General features: G+C 36.1%; 3 protein-coding genes across 3 annotated transcripts; all 3 read right to left on the reverse strand.

The window, feature by feature from the left end:
- Nucleotides 1-323: 323 nt before the first annotated feature.
- On the reverse strand, nucleotides 324-9,207 carry LOC141829105 (uncharacterized). Its single transcript, XM_074716524.1, has 21 exons — nucleotides 9,122-9,207; nucleotides 8,881-9,052; nucleotides 7,590-7,646; nucleotides 6,748-6,775; nucleotides 6,516-6,638; nucleotides 6,071-6,182; nucleotides 5,884-5,921; nucleotides 5,731-5,784; nucleotides 4,566-4,634; nucleotides 4,374-4,490; nucleotides 4,174-4,242; nucleotides 3,220-3,299; nucleotides 2,969-3,076; nucleotides 2,465-2,861; nucleotides 2,257-2,337; nucleotides 1,989-2,156; nucleotides 1,775-1,902; nucleotides 1,547-1,685; nucleotides 1,014-1,138; nucleotides 765-920; nucleotides 324-681 (listed from the first exon to the last, which is right to left on the reverse strand). Exons 2-21 carry the CDS (start codon nucleotides 8,973-8,975, stop codon nucleotides 645-647), a joined length of 2,181 nt encoding a protein of 726 aa, XP_074572625.1. The 5' UTR covers nucleotides 8,976-9,052; nucleotides 9,122-9,207; the 3' UTR covers nucleotides 324-644.
- Nucleotides 9,208-14,187: 4,980 nt separating this feature from the next.
- LOC141827710 (dof zinc finger protein DOF5.8-like) lies at nucleotides 14,188-15,106 on the reverse strand. Its single transcript, XM_074715061.1, has one exon. It carries the CDS (start codon nucleotides 15,072-15,074, stop codon nucleotides 14,394-14,396), a length of 681 nt encoding a protein of 226 aa, XP_074571162.1. The 5' UTR covers nucleotides 15,075-15,106; the 3' UTR covers nucleotides 14,188-14,393.
- Nucleotides 15,107-17,240: 2,134 nt separating this feature from the next.
- LOC141827623 (uncharacterized) lies at nucleotides 17,241-23,065 on the reverse strand. Its single transcript, XM_074714950.1, has 3 exons — nucleotides 22,108-23,065; nucleotides 21,679-21,818; nucleotides 17,241-17,756 (listed from the first exon to the last, which is right to left on the reverse strand). Exon 1 carries the CDS (start codon nucleotides 23,031-23,033, stop codon nucleotides 22,170-22,172), a length of 864 nt encoding a protein of 287 aa, XP_074571051.1. The 5' UTR covers nucleotides 23,034-23,065; the 3' UTR covers nucleotides 17,241-17,756; nucleotides 21,679-21,818; nucleotides 22,108-22,169.
- Nucleotides 23,066-23,576: the final 511 nt, after the last annotated feature.

Here is a 23,576-nt window from a genome sequence, read left to right on the forward strand (position 1 = left end):
GAGATTATAAGTTGGTGGCATTGCTGATTGCCACTTACAAACTAATTTGTTTTCGTCGTTCTATGAGAATCGAGATTTTATCTTTATTTTTCCTTCGTTTAGTTCTTTTAATTTAGATGTTTGGTTGAGATCCCACAATATCTAAAATGCTTCCTCAATTGCTACATTTGCCGCTCTGGATGGCAGTTACTTGAGTACTCGCTTACTGCTGTCTTAAATCCATCAAATTAGTGGTTCAGTGTCGATGAAATTTCACATTCACTCCCTTCTTTCAGGCCAAGTCGGTAGAGGAAGTAGAACAATTGCTTTGAAATATGACCCTATGAAAAAGTGACTGTTTCTTGACAACTTTTTTACATTTACAAAAAGTTGCATTGACGAGGAAATAACTTGTTTGATACAATCGATTAGAGATGTATCTAAAAATTTGACATCAAACTAGACTCCGATGATAAATGATAATAGGACAGGAACTTCTCCCCCTGTATGCCATACTTCTTCACATCCTTGAGGAATAAAAGAACACAAAAGTTAAGAAACACAACGATCAACACAGCAGAAGCTGCTGCCGACAATAAATATTTACAATGAAAGTTGGTTGGCCTTGAGAAGGGTATAGTCTGTTATTGGGATTTGTGGTGGCTTCATGAGTTGAGTTCCTGAGAAACTTGGACCCGCCATCTGCACAGATGTAACCGAATTTTACTAGAAGCATAGATTTCAGGAATGGAAGAATAACCAGGGCACCATGTAAAGCTGGTTACCTCGTGAGGAGAAACTTTGCTAGTGGGCTTAAACTGGGGGTCTCACCCAGTGATGAGTTAAGTCGTTTCTTCCCATCCACAAAATCATGGGAAGACTGCTCCGCGAACATACTGACAGCTAAGTCATGAAGCTGCTTCACTTTAGGCTCCTTAGAACTGTGGTGAGATTGAATATGCTCATTGAGGGGGGCCCAAATCACATAGCTGGTACGAATGTACTTTGCAAGTGAAAGATGAAAAAGGAGGTACCTCTCTAATCGTTGAAGAATCTTAATAACCAGAGCTTCACAAGAGCCAGGTATTTCGTGTTCCAAATCCATCAGTGACTCTGTCACTTTTGCAACAGCTGCTGCTTGAGACATATCATCAGTAGCCTACAAGATATAAACCCAAATAGAATTGCTGATCAAGTTCAGAGGCTGAATCAAGGAGACAAGGAATAAGTAATTTTACTGATCAATGTATGGACGGTAAAGATGAATGTTGTTCTACAAAAAAACTAGACGAACAGATTTTTGTTCACATGAAAATACAAATTTAACAAGTCTTGAAGTATATCCCTATAAAGTGCTCCTAGTTTTTCATTGCGAGAAATATTTGTATGACAGTCATACTGCATCTAATAGTCAAACAGTTTGGATTATGAAAAACCTTTTGCATACACAAGAATATTATTTCATTCTCTAAATTAACACCAAAAGATAAGTTGCTGCCAAATGATTGAGAATTCATATAGAATAATAATGAAAAAAAATAAATACAAATAGATATCAATAGCACACCTCCTTTAAGGAAGGAATAATCAATGAAGACAACGCAGGAGAAGCTGCTGCAGCAGAAGCTCTGGCTTGAGATTGCTCAGTGCCTAACTGACGTGGCTTGTTCAGTACCTTTTGTAGGTCAATATTCTCACTCTGATTTCTGCAATAAAAAGGGGTTACTCTTACCTGTAAAATTCAACAACCAACCATGGACTGTATTGCATTTAAAATAAAAAAAAATTCTCATACCTAGAGGATTCTGATGCATTTGTCCTTTCAGTTAATTTGTTCTCAAGAGAATCCTTAACCTGTTTGTTTGGTATAGGTTTTTCCCTAGCAATTCCTCTCCTTGCTCCTGCTTGTAGTGCAGCTTTTGCCTAAAGTGTTCCATCATTTAAAATCAGACAAACATTAGCAGCAAGTACAGTTAAGGTCCATAAAATTGTAGTAGTATATAAACAACCTCTGCAAGATTTGTAGCACTATCTTCATTGGAACTACTTGATGCCTTTTCCTGCATCCCTAGCCTAGACTTTGAAGAACGAAGAGTACCAGCTTCATCACTTTTGCCATGAAGAACTACTGTGCCACTAATTGACATATCTTCAGATGATGTGTACCTGCTTATAGGCTGGAATATAGGAGAGATTGCAATAGCATAAGGTCTCAATTGCCCACCCATGAAGAACCATGAATCTCATTCATCATTCAGAGCTGATCTTTTATCTCACCTTCACATTTGAATCAAAAGCTGCCTGCTTCAAAATTTCTTTTGGAGAGCGTATAACCATGGTACCTAATTCACTTGGATCCTGAAATCAAACAAACGTGCTGAATGTCATATTTACTTTTACAAAAATTCATGAAAGTAACCTTTATACTTGGGTCCAAATTATATTAATAATTTGTGAATCAGAATAACAAAGTTACAAAACCCACATCTTCCAAAGAATCTTCTAGCTCTCTATCATCTTTGCCACGATCAGCCACCTTCTGCAATGAGAACCTTGATGCAGAATCATCAAATGGACCTTCTGATTCAGATGCAGCCTTGTTTTCTCTACTTGCCACCTTATTTGTTTTGTTAGAACCATAGATGACATCAGTTTTTCTGTCTCTTGTATAATCAACTTGTGGCAATCTTACAGCACTTCGGACCGTCCCTGTACCATGTAAACCATCTGTTGGTCTTGGTATTCGTGTAGTACCTGTGCCTTGTGGTGCTTGGTTAGTAGGCTTCTCACTGCTGCGTACAGTACCAGTGCCTTGTGGTGCTTGGCTAGTAGGCTTCTCAATGCTGCGTACAGTCCCTGTGCCCTGTATGCCATCCATGCCACTGTCCAAAATAGCATTATTCTGGAATTTGCTTTGAGTATAGTGAAGCAAAAGGCAAAGAAGGATCCCCAAAGAGTATGCAACTGACAGCGGTCAGGAAAAGTTTACCTTGGATAAGCATCTTTAACCACCTTCATGGTTCTTGTCCCATCATCATACATTTTTGTAAGATTTTGACCTTCTATGTCTTCTTTTGCAATGAACTTTGGCCTCTCTCTGTCATAGAATGTAAACCATGAACTCGTTAAAGTTATCCACCATTAAGGAGAACTATTTGTCAGGCAAGCTATGTAAATAACACTTTTGCATACAAAATTGTAATTGCAGTTTCAAAGTACAAATTGTACTTTTGCAAAGACCTTATTCTCTCCAAAAGCCTGGGACTTTTTCTAGCATTTCTGATGAAGCGATGCCTGAGAAGCTCCTTCGCACTAGGCCTCTGAAGTAAGATGCTAAATTTGTTAGTTACGAATTAACATTATAGACTCAAAAAGTGCATATGATAATCTATTCAAAGTACAATCCTTTATTATAAACATTTGAGATACTGCTAAGAAAAATTTCTGGAATGAAAGGTTAGAAGGAGGCAAAAAGAAAAGAAGGGAAAAACAAATACAATGTAATCAGAGTAAAGGATAAAAGATAAAAAGGAGTAGAAAAATTACATTATGAAACAATTAAGTCATGCAACTCATAACCAATTTTTTCCCAAATCATAAACATGTAAATGTTAAATCAGGTCTTTTGTGAAAAAAACAGCTTGATTCTTGCCCTTAACAACATTGACAATGGTAGAAAGAGAAAAAATTGTGCATCATATAACATCAATGAAATATAAGAAAATCTGAAAAATGGGAATAAATCAGTAGTAGAACTGACATGCTTCTGATTTGGTTGTTAAAAGACACAAAAGTTCCTTTTTTTGGTACAAAACGTGTATGGTTAAGTCATAAATTTTCTGCAACACCTAATTAAACAAGAAAATGCTGAGAAATGAGTTCCAGTCATTATCATAGCAGGCAATTCATGGGTAGTTGACAAACAAAGTGCAATGATTAAGTTCCTCGGTACATGGAATTAAACAAGAACATAGAATGTTGGCAAATGCATTTGAAAACATTATACATCTTACAGAGCTATAGATTTTAAGCAAATACAAACTAGAACTTTGCCTTTTCTCTTTTTCTCCTATGTAATCACTAACAGCTATAATTTTAACATGTATATATATATATATATATAGATAGATAGATAGATAGATAGATAGATATAGATAGATAGATAGATAGATAACTTGTCTTGGAAGAACTTACCTCAGTGGGAATTTTTTTTAGACATAAAGATACAAATTCTTTCATAGGTCGGGAGAAATGCTCATCAAGCTGCATTAAACAAAAAAGCATATTTCTCAAATGCATGTTTTTCTTTATCATTAGTGAAAACAACCTTATATTAACACAATAAAATGGGGTGTTAAGATGGCATTTTTCACAAAGAACAAACAAGAAGAAACCTGAGGAGGATTGTCTCGTGGTATAATGAAAAGAACCCTCATGGGATGCATATCAGCCAAAGGAGGTTCACCTTTTGCCATTTCTATAGCAGTAATACCTAAAGACCAAATATCTGCCTGCATCACCAATGAGAGGGATCAAGAGAAATTGATAGAATTAAAACATTTGAAAAACAACAATTTTCAATGTACCTTTTCATTGTATCCTTCAGAATTCTGAATGACCTCAGGAGCCATCCAAAATGGAGTTCCAACAAATGTCTGAAACAATCAAAAAGAGTGTTTGGTCTTTTCATTTGGAAATAGGGAAACTTACTCAGGTATTAAACCCAAAGAGGGCAATAATAACTGTGAATAACAACTGCAACAAACCATGTGTCCTGAAGCAATAAGAAATGCAAATACTACAATGAAGAACACAAGACCCTGTGGTTTGCTTATATGAATATTATCCAGTAATTATATAAGACTATACCGATAGTAATGCCCAAGTCATTTTAATCACTTTCAATTACATTAAGTAGGGTTTTCTATGATATCCCTTCTCACCACACTTCTAACTCTATTTAATTCAACTTGTCTAACTTAAAAATCTCCTGGTTGTTCATGAACTTGTACACAACATCTTGACATATAGTCTTACGTATGAAGCTACATCTAACTACGTGCAAATAGTAATATTTTATTTTTCCTACTAATTTTGTACGTCCATCTTTATATGCTATCTATGTTAGATTTGCGTTTGTTAATTACCCAACATTCTAAACCATAAAGCATAATTCATTGTACTACACAGGCTTATAAAATTTTTCTTTTAGCCTATACGAGGTAAATGGTAGTTAGATAAAACTCTAGAAGTCTCACTTTGTTTTAAGTAACCACCCAACCATTATAAATGATGTCTTCATCAATGTTGCAAATATCTTGCAGAAAAACAAACAGGAAAATAAATCATCATTGAAGTCAACTTTAGCATTCAGTGCTTGCTTCCTTTAGAATGTTTGTATTTGATATGCATCCCCAGTCTCCAGTTTATTCAGAAGTAGAACTTGCACGAGTCTAGTTCCCCCTTCCACATTTGAAAGAGTGTGTTAACGATCTAATATATAAATTGGTCGCTTTACCAACAACTCGAGCATTTTGGGTAAGTGGAAATCTAATCAACTTTAACAAAAATGAAACATTCTAGCATAAGCACTTAAGCAATATCCTATGAGCTAAATGGTAGTTCTAATTCAACATGCAGTAAGGTCAAGAGGTAAAATTTGTAATTAGCACTAGAGATAAAGGCCTAAATGCACTTTTGACCAGAAGTAAAACTCTGGCTGCAAATACTTTAATGACCAAAAGCATGTACCTTCCTTCTTGACATTGTTTTTGTCAATTCTGCAGAAACTCCAAAATCTGCAACCTACAACAAAGACAGAAGCATTATGTGTAACTGCATCAAGCATATTACGCTGTCCCCAACAGTTACAAATGCAACAAAAAATTTGTAGCATTTGCATACTTTCACATCTCCTTTTTCAGTAAGCAAAATGTTTGCGGCTGCAAAATAAATAAATGATCTGTCTGTTAAATTCACTTTAGCAGCTAATAAAAAATTGCAAAATGCAAAAAGGAATCATATGGTAGACTAACAGATAATAAGCACTAACAGGCATCATCTAGAACAAGAATAATGTAGGAGAAAAGACCTTTTATATCCCGGTGAATCTTTCCTTCATTGTGTAGATACTCAATTGCATGCAACAAGTCACGTAGAATACATGCAATAGACATTTCATCCAGAGGGGGGCCAGTTTGAAGCTACAAAACACAAGTATTATGATAAAAATACCAAGGTGGTGTGATCAATATTCTGAAATTTGTCAGCGCTTTACACAAGCCTCTGTAGCAGAAATTTAGAAAAAACTATTTTAAACTCAAAACAAATTGAACACATAAAATATAACCTTACCATATTAGAGCTTAAAATATGGGCATATGAACGCTATAGCATAAATTCATAGCATTATTAAAAAAATACATGATACGAATTTCAACTTGATTAAATGCTTTTTCTTCCATTAGCAAAATAAAAAATTCACACATAATAGCCAGTGTCATAAACAAAACAGTAAACTGTAGTGTTGAACTTACTAGATCAGCAACAGAACCACCAGCCATGTACTCCATCACAATCCACAATTTGGTTTGATGGAGATGGGAACCATAATAGTCAGTAATGTATGGGGATCTACATTGAGATAAAACTGTTATTTCCTGCAAAATAATAATAATAATAATTAATAATGATAACTATTTTTTAAAAAATACTTCCATCAACAAAATATAATCAATATGAGTGGAAAAAGAAATTTTGGTAACCAACCTTCTGAATATCTTCAATATCATCCTCACTACAAATGGAAAGTTTCAGACAAGAAAAAAAACAGAGTAAATGTTAGAACAAGCATAAAAAACATTTAACCAATGAGAAATAAATGCAGTGGTGTTTGATGTAAAAAGTGGAGAACGTCTCAAGTTTGCAAGTCAGCTATAGATTGATGCTCAATGTATTCAACCTACAATTTGGATAAAACATTGAAATATCTAAAAGAGCTAATCCTTAATATATAGTCAATGAGTAATTGCCTAACTTGAAAGAATAGCATACATGTAGATTTCATTCTAGTTATCCCAAGTGTATGTGAATTTTTGAGCAGAAGTACTTCAATCGGTTTTGCCCTCAAAATTAATATTGTCTTTGTCTGGACAATCTTAATTAAATACACATTATTTAGCAACTCCTTGGGCCATGTATCATCTACACATGTCAATTTCAATCGTCAAAGTCTCAACTAATATGTACAGCCAGACAACACATAAAAATATGAAAAAAGGAATGAAACATGCAGAATGTGACTAGACTTATTAATGTGATTATAGGAATTTCTAATACTATATTACTGAGTTCAAATATTTTAGAGGGTGTGTCATCTCCTTTGAGTTTCTATAACAGAGATTTCAATTCTCAAGTGATAAACAAGAGTTACTAGTTTATGGAACATTAAGTAAAATGAAACAAAATCATTGCAAGCATTGAATATGTAGTATCAATGTATCTTGCATAAGTTATTTTGTGCATTTTTTCATTAAACTACAAAGAAGGATTAGAAAATAAAATCCTTCAAGGATTAAGATATGCATGTAACATGGTAATCAATGACATACGCTTCTTCCAAATCGATGACTTTAATTGCGACCTCCTTATTCAGCTCCGTGTCAAACCTGCAGGAGAGGAAATTTTTCCATGACAATTAGAACTGTTAATTCTACAAAGCTCATGAAGCAAACCAACAAACATTTCAGCAAGGTTTATGCATGCAAGAAAATTGAGATGCTCTAAATATTGTAAAATAAAATATGACACTCAATATAATAAAGTAGAATATGACAGCACTTTGGAATAGTAGCCAAGTACTTGAGATTATAACACAACAAGCAATTTAAAGAACAACACACAAGCATATGCATTGTCTAGTAAACAAGGTCTAGTGTTATATATAATTAAGAAGTCATGCTAAATTGGGTTCTACATGCTATATTAGTAACTAGAACTAAAGGACTCCAAACATGGATACACAATATTGGGGGGAAAAAATCAAGTCTGCCTTTCAGCTATGATTAGTAGGTAAATTAAAGAACCTTCTCGCTTGTCATGAGACTCATGATTAAGATGAGCATCCAACAACCAAAATTTCTCAAAGAACCAGACAATTTTTTCACTCTGGATGGTAAAAAATGTTAAAATAGAATGCTCATATTGCTAAGTGAGTTATACGGAGAAGCAAATCGCAAGTCTCTGAATTGCAATAACCCACATTAAATTCAACTGTCAACACCATGGCTATTGGCTGAATTTCATCCTTTTGCAAACAATCAAATAGAAGATAGAACACAGTTCTCCACATGCTATATAGTGTGCATCTTCATGTCTGTGTTCATACTTCTCAGTTCTCACATGCAACACAACCACCTACTCCTCTGAAGATAACCAAAGAATGCAGATTTAGTCTGAAGAGATATCTACACAGGGGAGAACTTTTCCAATAGGATAGTCTTACCCCAATAGGAAGTCAAGAAATCCATATTACACCAAAACACTGCAAACAAGAGTCACACCTCATAAATCTGACCTTGTAGTGCCAAGTCTCTGTTTTCCAAAGATACCAGAGAGATTCTAGATGTATTTATAGGTTAAAAAATAGCTTTTGTGGAAGTTCTTCTTGTTCTAGATTAGAAAATAATTCCTAAAAACTCTAATTTTGGTTATTATGTTTGGATTTAAACTTAAGTAAGGAAGAAGAATTTAAATTTAATTTATTTATGTATTCAGAATCATATATTAATTATATTTTGTATCACTTTTGGAGATCTTTAATCTCACGAAGGTCCAAAACAATTGAACACCATGAGATGTGTAATGTGAATTCCAAATAGTAAAGAGGAATCCTGTACTCACCCTTTAAAGACGTCGCCGAAGGATCCCCGGCCAATGAGCTCCAGAGAACTGAATCGCGCCTCGACGGCCGCAGCCAAGGAAGCGGGGTCCGACATCTCGGAGTCCGAAAGCCGACACGATCAGACCCCGATTCGCCCTACCTGAAATCCCACTTTGGCAAACCCTAGACCACCTGCTTCGATTCAATAGTAGGATCCAAGTGTTGTGCGAATCCAGGGGCAGACTGGAAGGTAGAACGAACCTGGGAAGGGATCGCAGAAGGCGAGATACGAAGCGTAGCAATGCGATCGATGGAGAAGGGAGAGGAGCGGAAAGATGGAGACCAAGGATCCCCTTTGAACAGATGGCTATGTGTCGAGTGTGCACGCTGTATCTTTGTCCTTTAAACCAATTACGATGAGACGAGCCATCCATTGACAGTTATTTTTAATATAAAAGCTAATTGCAGCCATATAATTCATTCGGTTTTTTCTCTTTTTTTTTCTTCTTTTTTCTTTTTTTCTTTTCATATGCAAGCACATGTGCCTGTGTTGTGTATTTCTCGAGGACCATTACGACATTTTCATTAAAAAAATTTGCGGTATTTAGATTTTCCTGATCATCTGAAAATAAATCTTCTAACTATATATTACAAGTATTTTTATAAATAATATAGTTTTTTGTCTGAATTAATTTTATATTCATTCGAAAAAATTATGCATCACAATAATCTAATAGATAACAATGTAATCAGGTAAAATGTTTTATTTCAAAATAACAAAAAATTGCAAAATAAGCCCACTTATAAAACGCGCATATTTATTTAAAAATATCTAAATTCAAAGTATATTTAAGTCATCTTTAGAATTAAAAAATATTTAAGATGCAGTTACTGTTTATTGAATTAATTCTACAAAATCATTCTTTGAAACGATACAAATTACACAAAATAATAAATGACATATATTTTCTCAATATATATATATATATATATATATTAAAAAAGTGGGGGCTTCGAAAATATCTTAGAAAATAATATGATAAAAAATTCACTACAGAGAAATTATAATTTTATAGATGTTATTTTACTGTCATTTTTAAAGGCGTATTTCTGTACATGACACCGATGATATTTCCTTCACCAACAATTTTAATTAATAGTCTAACAACGCATTTTTAAACTTCGGTAATCTTTACTTAGCCACACATAACAGCGTAGGCAATGGGATGGTTAAATATCAGTAAACTATAGCATCTTTTAATTTGTTGTTCTGAAGATTAAATATAGTGTATGAACTGATGATTGTATAATATGCTGTATTTTAGTTATACAACCAAGACTATCACCACTGGCGTTGTACATAGATCACAAATTATGTCTAATTTAAAAATTCACCAAAAAATAGTTTGGCTATTTCATTTAGAGAGTATTATGTTGTTTGGTACTTCAACAGTTTCTGAACTTTCATGTTTGTGAGAATGATTTGATGAATATCTTCTGTAACATATATACTTTTTTTGAAATTTGTATTTTGTATTACTTGATACGCGTAAATGTGAGAAAGTACAGATCATGAATGAAGAAGAATCGGAGTGTTTCATTTCCTCAAGAATAATTTTTTCTGAATATTTGGACAGACGAATGAAATAGAATTGGAATGTTCTTTACAAATTATTGCATTCTACTCACTTCATTCTCTACTATCAAATATCATATTTATTGATGAATTTACCAATGCAAATTTTAAAATTGAATGAAAAAAAATGAATTCAATAGAAAGGACAAGAAGGCTTATTAGCTAGGCAAAGTTAACCAATCGCATTAAGCGAGGTGGTAAAACTCTATTACTGCAGTCAAACAAAATAATAAAATGGATCATTTTTATTTTAAATTGCATCTTTAATTCTATTTTAATATTATTCATTCTTATTCATCTGCACTAAACGCTATGTATTAATTATAATATTGTAGTTTAATTACATGATAAATCAATATTTTGAACTTTTGGTCAATGAATTATTTTAATCAAAATTTGAGTGTGACTCACTTTTTCTTTTTATAACATTGATGTTTGTAGCGTGTGGGTGATAAATGAGTTAGAACTGAAATTGTATCAATATTAATTTTTTGTGTCGAAGTAAGATCTTGATTAGGTTTCTTTAACCTAATATCTTGAGGTAATTAACTCCTGGAAAAACAAACTGTTTTCCTCAAGTATATTTGCTGTATATGTCCATATATACATTACAGTAACCAGTGGTCATTCTCCAGAATGTCCAAGGTAAGCCTTGACATGGATATTGTCGAAGACAATAAAGGACAAATATTCTCCATTCCCTCGACATCACAAATAACAGCTATTCATCTGTTCGATCCCTAACCTGAAAAGATTTTCAAGAGCAACACACCAGGTAGGTTTTATGACAGCCACCTCACTGATCTGACAGTAAACTTCCTCAATAATTATATATATGCCACCTTAAACAAATGACTGGTTTGGTTAAACAAATAGAGGATTGACACTAGCTTGAATTTGATCTATTTATACTGCATTTCACATACAAAAGGAAAAGAATAAGTTATTCATCAATCAGTAAGATGGCAAACTTTTGGAGAGACTGAACCTTTTGAATATCATTCTCTACTTTGTACATAATCACAGTACAGTTAAGTTTTTGTTAATAAATAAAACTTGATCTTGATATAGTTTATGATATTTTCTTGATTACTAGAAATCATGTATACTATGAGACTGGTGTCTATTTGTGATAATCATCACCACGAGCTGTTTCATGATCTTTTACATCGAATCGTTGAATGTAATGAGATTAGCTTTCAACTTTCTTCCCTCTTGTTTTCCTAGTCTTCCTGATCCAAAGGCTCAGGCGGCTAAGAGCGTATACAGATAGTCTGAGAGAACTGATTGAGTCTCTTCAAGGGAAAAAAATGTGGATTATGTTTTGATTGATAATGAATGCTTCTTTGAATGCCTATTATATATCAGAATTCCAGAAAGCAAACTATCAAATGTGGAAGATCGACATGAAGACTTTATTTGGAGTAAAATGTCAGTCGAGTAAAGACATAAACTATGGTGTTCATAAATATGAAGAATGAAACAGATTGTAGAAGTACTCTCAGAAGAGGAAAATGAAGAGTAGATGTCAAAAGGAAAAAAAGTCTTACAATTGATTGTTCAAGCAATTGTAAGAAAAGTGGCCTCTCATGGTTTAGTACAACAAAGACAGTACATGAAGCTATGATAACATTAAAAGTCATTTATGAGGAGGTACATATCTTATTTTATCCCTAAATGATTCAGATGAAGGGATTGACAGTTAACATATAGAAATTACAGAAGAAAGAGAAGATATTCGTTCCTTAGAAAAAAAAAGAAGAAAATGATTCAGATGAAGGGATTGACAGTTAACAGATAGACATTACAGAAGAAAGAGAAGATATTCGTTCCTTAGAAAATAAAAGGAAAAAAACTCCAGGCAACAAGAGAAATTTGTTGACAAAAAATTAAGTGTTTATTAGAGATGATTGTGTGAAATACAAAAGAGTTGACAATAAACAAGAAAAACACTCCAGGCAACAAGAGAAATTTGTTGACAAAGAATTAAGTGTTTATTAATTAGATGATTGTGTGGAATACAAAAGAGCTGACAAACAAGTGTTTAAGAAGATTGACAATGAGTTTGACGCATTTATAGACCCCTATGGCAGTTATAGAGTTTTTAAAGCTTTTACCAACTCTTTTGTTCTTATTGGAAATATTAAGGTAAAGTCACCATCTTATGAAAAAAAGAAATTGCAAAGAAGAATAACAATTTGAAGGATGAAGATAAATATGAATATTTTGATCATACCAACACGAAGAGCTCTACAGTCAAAGATTGAATAATAGTCAAGATTGATGAACCTCTATATAAATGGAAGATTGAACTAAGAATCCTTTTCCCATATAGCTTGTCGATTCCACAATTGGAGATAAGAATTTTGAGAAGTGTCCTACTAGAATGCTAAAGTGCAGGCATGGTTATCTGAATAGAAAATGGTGCAAATAGAAATGTATATAAAATTTTTTAAAGGAAGTGCTGAAAAAATTAACTATCAGTTACTAAAAATCATGCATATTTGGAGAGTTGTGTATATTTCAACCAAAATGAAAAAAAAGGGTTGTGTATATTTATAATATATAGTCATCTAAAGGCCTGATTGTTATATCTATAAATAAGATTTATTTTATAATCATTAATATAGTAAGTCATTGAATGAAATAAAATTCTCAATCAAATTCTTTCACTCTTCTCCTTCACTGTATTTTTTTTTTATTTTGTTCGACAGTTATTTATATTTCAGCCTTCCTTTCCCCAGGGAAAAAGGCAAATTAAATGCCCTGATGCCCACCATTTCTTGGATGTATAAGCATCTATTTATGTCTATACAACAAAAAATACATATGATTCACTTTAATTCAATATTTATACATATCATTTTCAAAAAGAATAACATGGGCTCCATACGCATCTTTCCACTCATTAGGCTGTGTTTTTGAGGGAGAAAGAAAGAGAAACTAAAACCAAATGTACATGAATAATTCGTAATCCATGTACTTCAAAGGCATAAAGTGTGCTGAATGGATAGAGAGAGAGAGAGAGAGAGATTTATCAATTCTGTTAAATAACAGGAGCTGTTTCTGCTATGCACCTTTTTTTTCTTCTTTCTGATAAAAAAAAATCACAAACAAGTGTGCATTCTAACTACCTATCAGGCTATCTCCAGTAATAACTAACATGAGCTTCAGAAATGGATAAAACCCCTCAAAATCTGTTGGCAGTCAATCTATGAGATATGTAGAACTTGAAAAGAGTTGCTAGGTTTTAGGTTTCAGTCAGACTAAACTTCAAGCAAAATGATACAATAGCTAATTTACTTTTGGTATATCTTTCAGCAACTTCAATGTATGGAACTCAGTCTCCATGTGGATTAAATGAAAGAAAAGACATGGATCTGGATGCATGCAATAGCTGACACAATCATAAAAGTGAGGGAAGTCTCCTGATCACTAGCCAATATATGCAGGCTGAAGCATACCTGGAGTACTGACTCATCTCCTTAATAAAAAATAAGATATATACGTTTGACCCCCAAAATATAAGAAAGATATATACAGGAAAAAAACACTCTCACGTATATCTGAACCAGAAAAAGAACCCTAGTTAGTTTTATCGAAGCCTGAAAAACTGAGTAATACTAATTCAAGTTAATTAAGATGAATGGATCTGAGGTCAAGCTCACGGAGCAAAACAATTCTATCCTTCCACATACATATATGAACCAATCACATATATACTAGCTACTATACATACTGATATATTTGCAAACAGACATGATCTTTCTGATCCACTCTTATCTTCATAAAAAGTAGTAGCACTGCCTAATACACAATATAAACAGACAAATCATGTATAAAACTGGCTTAAATGTATACCTTGCTTGATATTGCTTCTCCACATGAATGCCTGAGTTATATGAGCCGCGACGAGGACGAGGACGACCATGACCGCTTCGCCGCATCGATCCAACGATTAGTTGTCGAAGAGGCTGTAAAATTTTGCACCGACCCGACATTCGTGGAAGCTGCAGAACTTGCAAAATCATTAGCGTATTGATTGTTGTTAACCATAAGATTTTGCCCCGATCCCAAACTATCAATTAATCCAAAATCCCCGATTCCTTGCAGCTCCATCATCAACGAATTATATCGTTCCAACTTCAACATCTCATCACTCACGGCGAGACTACTAATTGGTGTAGCAGTCGACACCAAAGGGTTCAAATTAAAGCTGCTGAACTTCGGCGCCGGCTGCAGCTTAAAGTTTGCTGAGGCGACGACGTCCGGCGGGGGCGGCCGCTGGGGTAGTTTCTTGATGCGCTTGTTCTTGCGGCATCCTCCGCCGATGGGGACGTTGCGGAGGGTGCCGCCTTGGGTCCAGTAGCGCTTGCAGGCCTTGCAGAAGTGGCGCGGCTGCGAAAGACTGTAGTTGTTGTAGTAGCAGAATTTGGTGTTGGTGGATTCGCAGCGAGGGCACTTTATCGAGGGCGACAATTCCGGCCGCTCCATGGCTCCAGGATTAGATTTGCTACCTTGTTCTGCACCACCATTGTGATAATTTCTACTCTTAGCAGTCAGAATGGTATCGCTCATCTTGGCAACGCGTGTGAGAGAGAGAGGGAGAGAGAAGTAGTGGATGATTTGGAGGAAAATTAATTGAAGGGAAGAAGGGGAGGACAAGAATATATAATATGACAGAGAGAAGGTTCCACGACAAGAGGTAGCAAACAAAAAAGCTTAATGCCGTGTTACTGCAGAGTGAAGGCGATGGATTGGAATAGCATGCATGTGAAGTGGTGGAGGAAAGGAAAGCATGCATGTGAAATTGTGGAGGAATTAAGCTGTCGCAATTATATAATTTGGCAGCAGAGCAGAAACATTTATGTTCGATTTCAACCTTGCAGTGCTGCTGCTGAATTACATTGTGAGGAAGACGAGAGAGAGAGAAAGAGAGAGGGGACAAGTTCAAATGTGTCTTGCATGCATGGTGGAATCTAGGATACACATGATACACCCAGAAACAGGCAACGAGGGGCCATACATTCAGGTTTTAACCGCTGGACGTTGAACCTCGTTTCGCCGCAGGGATTTTGTTGTACAAAGAGGAGTTATTGTTTAGATTCCTGCACGAGAGCAAGGCGCGCATGATATAATACATAATTGGGATGAATAATTGGTGTAGTGCCTTTTCAGTTCCCAGGCTTTTTGTCAATCACTTTGCATGTAAACCTGGTCTCTGCTTTTTGGTGTGTTTAGTTGCAGCGGATATGAGAACGGGGATCGCGAGAAGGGGACAAATTTTGTTGGAAATTGGTGTAGCTGCAGGTCGATGCGAATAATGGCTCACATCAAACATTGAATCTCTTCTGACATACATACCACTAACTCGATCCACTCCCCACGCCCTTGTATGACTTTCACTGTCCAAGAACAAATTAAACTGCATGCTATTCTTCATCTGAATTAATAATACAAATGATCGATCATTCGATCAGGTGGCTGAAAGCTTTGTTTATGGGAACAAAGAAGACTTTTTCCAGGAGAGAATTGACGAGGAGCTAGGGTGTCAGTATATCAGAAGTTTGATGAGTGAATTCGAGTGGTGGGCCTGCTTGTCTATGTGCACGGGTTCGGTCAATTTAACCACTTCGGTCGCTTTTGACTTGGACAATTTTATATCTAAAGGCTATCATATTTGTACACCTAGCCTCGTTGACTTGCACTGTTTCATCAGCACCTTACATTGTAGCAAATTAAAAATAGACTCACATGAGACTAAGGAAAAGAAATATGCATTTTATGTGGAGGTCTAAACGACCCAATTGGGTCTATAGCTTGATTGCAAAATTCTAATTTATTAATCTGTTATGAATAATTCAAAATGTCTTAACTCATTTTGATTTAAAATTTTGTGGTATATAAAACCTCGCTCAATAAGAGATCTTACATATGAATTTGGCTAAACATGCCAAAATGGTTAGATAATTAAGCTAATTTAGTTTCAGTTTATATGAAATTGTTGATATATATATATATATCTGATGTTTTTGCGCGCGCGCATACTATTCAACTCAACGGCGGCGTTTTCCTATATGCAACAGAAATAGCTAGGAGGAATATAAAAGAAAGAAAGGGGTGCACAACAGTGGCGCATATAAAGAGACAAGGAGTCGTTGATCGAGTGTGGTCCGTAGACGGCAGAGCCGATGCTGCACCAATGTCGTCGATCGAGAACGAAACCGCGCTGCAGAATTGCTCGCCATCGGTGGTCCTTGCGCGCTTCTCTTTCAAATTTCGACCGCCACAGGATTTCGTAAGCTAATTAATGGCGATGCCACAGATGCAAATCTTATGTTATCAATCGTGACAGGTTTCATGGTCCTCGCTACAATTCTCTCTTCTTGTCCTCGATAATAGAGGACGTAGTGTAATAAATGTTGTGTAGTGTTTAATTTCTTGTCACATGGTGATGACAATTACAAGGGGACGTGTACAGAAAAGTATTTACAAGAAAGATTGAACATTTGGATTTCGACGTGTTGGAAGCTTTAATTTTTGATGAAGTGACCAAACAGGAATCACATGGTATGGCTCTGATACATCTACGATGCACCTGGCTCTGATACATCTACGATGCACCTCAAATATATTGGATGAGAATAATCTGGAATGTGGTAGATGAGTTACAAATTAGTAACACTGAGAATAATAATACTAGGCAAGATAGCAAAGGGAGAAAGACACGAGGATAGACATATATTAGTTCCAAGCACACTTTGAATGAAGCAAATGTCCAAGAAAAAGATACTCAAACGATGGTCGAGTCAGCGACGTCAATCAGGTTGAAATCTATAGAACTGATTCGCCATGGAAATTGTTAAGAATGTCACTTGAGAAAAAAGAAACACCAAAACTATTCTGTGATGGTATTTGCAGTTGCCAAACAAAATTCTGAATAGCTAAAAAGGCCATGAGTCTCATTCGTGGCAGTAGTTTACACCCTTTTTGGTCTTCATCTCCTCAGATGTCCTGATCGAGGGAATTTCTCCGTTGTCTCTTATCCACAAAGTTCAAAGAGTAAAACAAGTCTTCTCGCGTACTTTGCTTATAAATCAAAGTCCACTAACAGAGAAGACTCTATGTGTTGGGAAGTCTAGCCTTATCTTCAGGTGTTCCACTTAGTTTGCACAGTTAAATAATCGATAAAGGAGATGCTGGCAAGTGAGGACATGGAACATGGCAGGTCTTTACTGTTGAGAGATTCCACATGTTGACCTGTAGAAAGAAAAACTCAAAATATAACAATCATGGATATTGAAGCTTCAATTTGTCTTGAAAAGAACATTGCGTGAAACAAAACCATCAATTTAGATGATAGGAATTTAAACAATAAAAAAAGCATTAGCTAGCACTGATTGGCAGAAATCATTAATTGTATCACTTTAAACTATCAATATAAGCCGGATGATGTAGTATAACCTCAGCACTTGAGTTTATACATGGTATCCTCATCATTCAATGGGACCTTACCATCCTTTGTATGTCTAACTAGAGCTGCAAGGTCATGTTGAGTTCTTATTATATAGACATAATAGTACATCTTTGCACCCAATTCTAAGGCATTATATGTTTAAAAGTGATTTCTCACCTAAATCGCATGTCCTGTGGACCATAAGATTATATGAGACGTGCCCACAAAAGAAGTGTACATCAATACAGATTGTAATGTTCTGGTAGGCCTCATGTGGTGTAAACATCATCTTCAATGGCCAACACCAATCATTCTCTTCAGTTCTTGTAATTGATTATGTCATTGACTAAAAATCCACCAATTACATAGTCCGAGAGCAAGCCAACCCACTGCTTGTATGATACAGAAAGTTACGAGATCATTCCACTGGTAGTCCCATTATAAAAATCCCATGACAATATGATGCTGTTCAGTACTTGCAATATGTTTTTTTTTGCTATCATCAAGCAAACCATTACATCGATCAATCAACCACCCACCCCACTAGTCTTGGTTCTCAGATCACTTTCTGTCTAATAATTTCCTGAAATGCCAATTGATCAAAGGAATTGAAGATCTGAAAGCTGCATGTGTGCCGATCCTCCTCCCTCATATTCCAACCTCTAAACCAATTATAGAATGTCAGCGCTGGGATCTGGTATGCTCATAACTTGGATAGTTCTTCCTAATCTATGCCCTATTACATTATTGGCATAATATGCCACAATGTTGGCTTTGTGAAATTCTATTGTTGGTCCAAATTAAGGATAGAAAATATAAATGTTGGTATTACAGTTGATCAAGATAATCTGTATCTTGTCTGAACTTGCCCAACTTGTTTTAGCACAAAACTTAATCTCTATAGGTGGTTCCACCTTCGCAATATTTTCATCCATACCTAAGTTTAATACTCTAGGGTAAATCTAACTTATTGTGCCTCTCAACGATGACAAAATTCTTGATTGTCTGGGTTCCCACTATTGTCTCTGGAAATCTCCTATCAGTTTGAAGGCCTCCAAAAATTTCTACTCAATACAGTGGATTTTGTTAGGATAAACTCAGAACATGGCTAAGAATGTGTGGTTCCATCTATCTGCGAAGCATTCAGTTTGGCATTGATCAAAGTGTTTTCTTAACTAACAAATCGTCTCTACTCAAGGCCCAAGTTATGGAGTTTGACTCTAGGGAAAGGAATGTATATAATCATGTAAAAATTTGCAAGGCATCACATTAGCAACATTATATTGAATTCTAAGTTTTTTTTTTCTAAAGTTGATGGTCATCCGTGTCAGGAAAATTGGGAATATAGTGCAATCTTCCACTATTTAGGACCACATTGTCCTCCCTTAAAGATGAATGATGAATGGTCAAGCAAAATCGCACATGATATAAACTGCGCAGGATATTAGCAAATTTCCATCCGCACTGTACTACAGGAAGAATCTCTTTGCAGGCTAGGTGACACTCAAACATGCTGTTGCCAGGAAACAGTTCTCAATCAAACATCATTGGTATTTGAGATGAATAGATAGAACTTGGTACCATGATTCCGATGCTATTTTGCAAGAAAGCAAATGAATAAGGATGCACAGGAAAATACTTAATTGATCAGCACCAAGGATAGTTGAAGCCAAACGGTGCTGAGACTAAGCTATTTATTAGTTTATTCCTCTCTTGACTGGTGCATTATCTATTTGTTCATCTCAGGATTGGTGCAATCAGATCCAAACAAGAGTGTAAGAGTCAGTCGCCGATTTTAGCATGGAATAGAAAGAGATGGATAAGTGATTCTTATGTTGATCAGTGCTAAAGTTGATCAATTTTTTACCAAAATAAATAAATAAACAAACACGAGCTCAGGAAAGGAACCAATCTATACTCTGTATATTTATATCTCTAAGATTCTCTCGTGTAGACCTGCAGAGTTGGATATACTTCACTTGGGTAGCTCGTATCCAACATATGAATTGATGATAACAAGCAAGATTTGAATCTAGAATATGCTGCTCTAATGCCATTCCAAAGTTGATCACTTAGTCACTTATCCCAAAACCTTAGTTTGTAAGAAAGGGACCACTCGTACAAAAGGGACCAATTAATTGTCATCTCTTTCATATGGCTTAAGCTTTTTGAATAAGTGGTTAGCCAATTAATATCAGAGGCTATGGCTTCAAATTTTATCTCAGACAATAATATTATCTCCTCAATGCATATGCCCATTTGGACCAATCAATTTAAGTATATTTACCTACACATGAATGAAGGGGAAATATTAAGGATATAAGTATATAGATTGTTTCCTTTCTAACAGTTTGAGCTCTTTGGTTAAATTGTTAGCCGATCAATTTTATCAATTAGAATATACAGGTAAACTCAAAGCACAAATTGGACAAACAGATATAACCTCTAACTTAACATGCATGCTGATAACCGAGGAAGTTTTCTTTGGGTTTGTAGGAATACAAATACAAAAACTACTGGTGAATTTCGAGACCAACATAATTGCTTCCTGATTGAAACAGACCAAGATAGGGAGCACAGTTAATCTTAACATTGACTTCCAAGTGGTCTCTGGAGTCTAGACCTTGTCAACGTCTCGCCTATTGGCCTCCATCAAGAATGATGACCATAGATGATCACAACTAAGCTTTCTGTCTTCTTAATTTCCTAGGCAACAGCCACAAGCTAAGATTCTTTACCCATTATTAAATGCATAACCTGAAGCACAATTCCAATAGGTGTAGCTTCTAATTCTCATATCTAAGCTGAATAAGAAGTTTTTCCTCTCAGTGCCATTCTACAACTTCCAAGGGTCTGTGCAGATATTCAGGCAACAAAAATTTATTTGGGATTAAACTAGATGACTGCAAAATGCAATCTAATGACTGAAACTGAACTGTTGATAGCAGACCAGTGGTGAAGAACAAAGGTCATATTCCTTCTCAGCCAGTGAATTCCTCCCTCGAACTTTTCCAACCTAGGTGTGATGTTCTTGAAGTTGATATAGATAAATAGTATGGAAACAGGAATCTAGGAACACAATTTACAAGAATGGCACTTGTTTAGGAATGTCAATATCAAAAAACAGATAAGCAACGATCTGGGATTGGAACTGATTATAATCAGTGATAAACACATTATGAAAGCCCTAGACTGCTTCCTAATCAGATGTGGAATTACTGACGCTGCTAAATGCTTGAATGGTTTGCTGGACATTCCAAAGGTACACAGCAGCTATCTTTTTTTGATGCATTATATACTGATATACATCCAACAAGGTGGGTGACAGTTTCCTGAAACATTTGTGGTTACTTAATCTCTTCGTCCAGCTTAGTACTTTATCTTTTAGATGGAACATCTTAGACCTACACAATTTGTAAATGACTAGTTGGCATTTATCTGAGAATATTATGAAGATTTATTATAATGCCATGCTCCAAACTTCTGATCCCTACAAACCTACTGAATCTGTTTAATGCGAGAATATTGGAAATAGTAAATCTCATCCTTTAATGTATACCAGAAATAAATAAAACTAAAAAATTGGTCTTAATAGAAAGCTCAACAAGACATTTTCTAGAAACCAAATTTTATTAATAATCAATTTCAGTATTGAGCTATTTACTGACAGATTATAGTCATACAGGGAAAATATAAAAAACTTAAATTTGGGGAAGGAGGTTATACTTTATCTTTTACATGTATCATAGTCCACACTTGCATGCTTGAATTTGTGGCCATCAATGTGTTGAGCTGGAAACTTCACACTTTGATCAAAAGATTGCATTACACGTAATAATCATATACCATAATCTAATTATGCACGCCTGAAACAAAACAAGAGCAGAACGTGCAAAACTTCATCATACACCATAACAATTACCTATACACAGAAAATTAAAGATAACGATTGCATCAGAGATATCCAAGAATATAACTATGCACGAATTGGATTTAAGAGAGCAATCCTTCCAGTTAAAACATTGTCAAAAGAAGAAGATTAATCTGAATTTGGATTCATTGTTATTACATGTCATAATATACAAAAGATGAAAGTAAATAAAGGATGCGAGCATAGAGAGAAAGAAAGGGGGAAAAAGGTGAAACATATCTTGCCTATAAAGTGTTTGTTTCATTGCCTATTCGTCTCTTCCATCGGAGTACTAGCATATCGCTCGTCAAGCAGAGTTTGACGGTGAAAAGGCATCCTTGACGGCTGAGGCAGCGGTTAGGTAATTGAGGGTGTTCCGGAGCGTGTCCCGCTCCCTGCGAAGTCGGGCGCCAGTGTCCTCAAGCTCCAGCAGCGCCTGCTGCTCCCTTGGCGCTCCTTCGAAGGTGCTTCCCACGAAGAACGAGAAGGGCGTGGGGAATAAATTGCGTCTCAGGTCCATCGTGCCCTCCTTCTCGGGCTTGCCGTTGAGGCGGTTGGAGATGCGAATGACGTCGCGCATGTAGTTCTCGACCTCAGAGGCAAGGACCTCGAGGTCCTCACCCTCAGATGGACGCGGCGGTGGGCGGTCCTCGAGCCAGGCAACCTCGGCAACAAGGTAGGGTTTCGAGCGGAGGACGCGGGAAACACGGAAGCGCTCCTGGCCCTTGCAAATGAGGAAGAACCGGTCGTCTACGAGGCGCTCGTGCTTGACGATTTCACCTACACAGCCAACATCAGCAACAGAACCACCGTCGGAGAAGACGACGCCGAATCGGAGGTCCGTCTGAAGTAGGGTGTGCATCATGATGCGGTAGCGGAACTCGAAGATCTGGAGTGGAAGGACGGCACCGGGGAAGAGTACTAGAGGAAGGGGAAATAGAGGCAGCTCCACGAGGTCGCTAGAAACTGGGCGGTCGGAGGACGAGGAGGAGCAGCGGGCGGCGAAAGATTGGGTTTTGAGTTGGTGGAATAGCTTCGAATTAGATAAAGTAGATTTGGATGGAAGAAAGGAAGAATTTTTGAGAGGATTGAGATTGGGGGAGGGAGGCTGGGGATGGTAGCAGTGGCGGTGGAGGGTGGCGGAGGTGAAATGATGAGGGAGGAGCGCCATCGAGGCGGAGAGGAAGACGGAGAGGGTGGAGGATAGGGATCGACAGAAGTCTCCGTAAATTTTAATTGGCTGGGTGTTTGAGAGAACAAGCGACGCGTGGGAGGAAGAGAATGGAGCAAAACAGTAGGTCCCACGGCATAGAGGCCGTCATGGACTCATGGCCCCTGAGACGCCACCTGGGAAGCTTATCTTTTTCTTATTGCAGATTTTATTTTATATTTTTATTTAGAAAAAGGGAAATAAAATGGGAGCTATAAAATTTAGATATTTTACGCAGAGCGATTGGGAACTCGAGGCTGAAAATGTTAAATGACTCTATAAATAATTTTAGGTAACTTAATAAAAAAACATTTTCTATAATTTAAAACGGGGCATCCTTGTTAATTCTTTATATATATATATATAAAGGACGCTTATGTAGAGAGAATGGGAAATAAAAACTCCTTCGTTCTCTATCAGCTATTCATCACGATCATGGTGAACTTTATTAGACGAATACATGAATTATACAGATTTAATCCCACTAATGATCATGATCATGAT

Source organism: Curcuma longa, chromosome 1 (assembly GCF_044706935.1).
Source record: "Curcuma longa cultivar G26 ecotype Majalengka, Jawa Barat chromosome 1, ITB_CL_G26_1.1, whole genome shotgun sequence".
In the NCBI taxonomy this organism is placed as follows: domain Eukaryota; kingdom Viridiplantae; phylum Streptophyta; class Magnoliopsida; order Zingiberales; family Zingiberaceae; genus Curcuma; species Curcuma longa.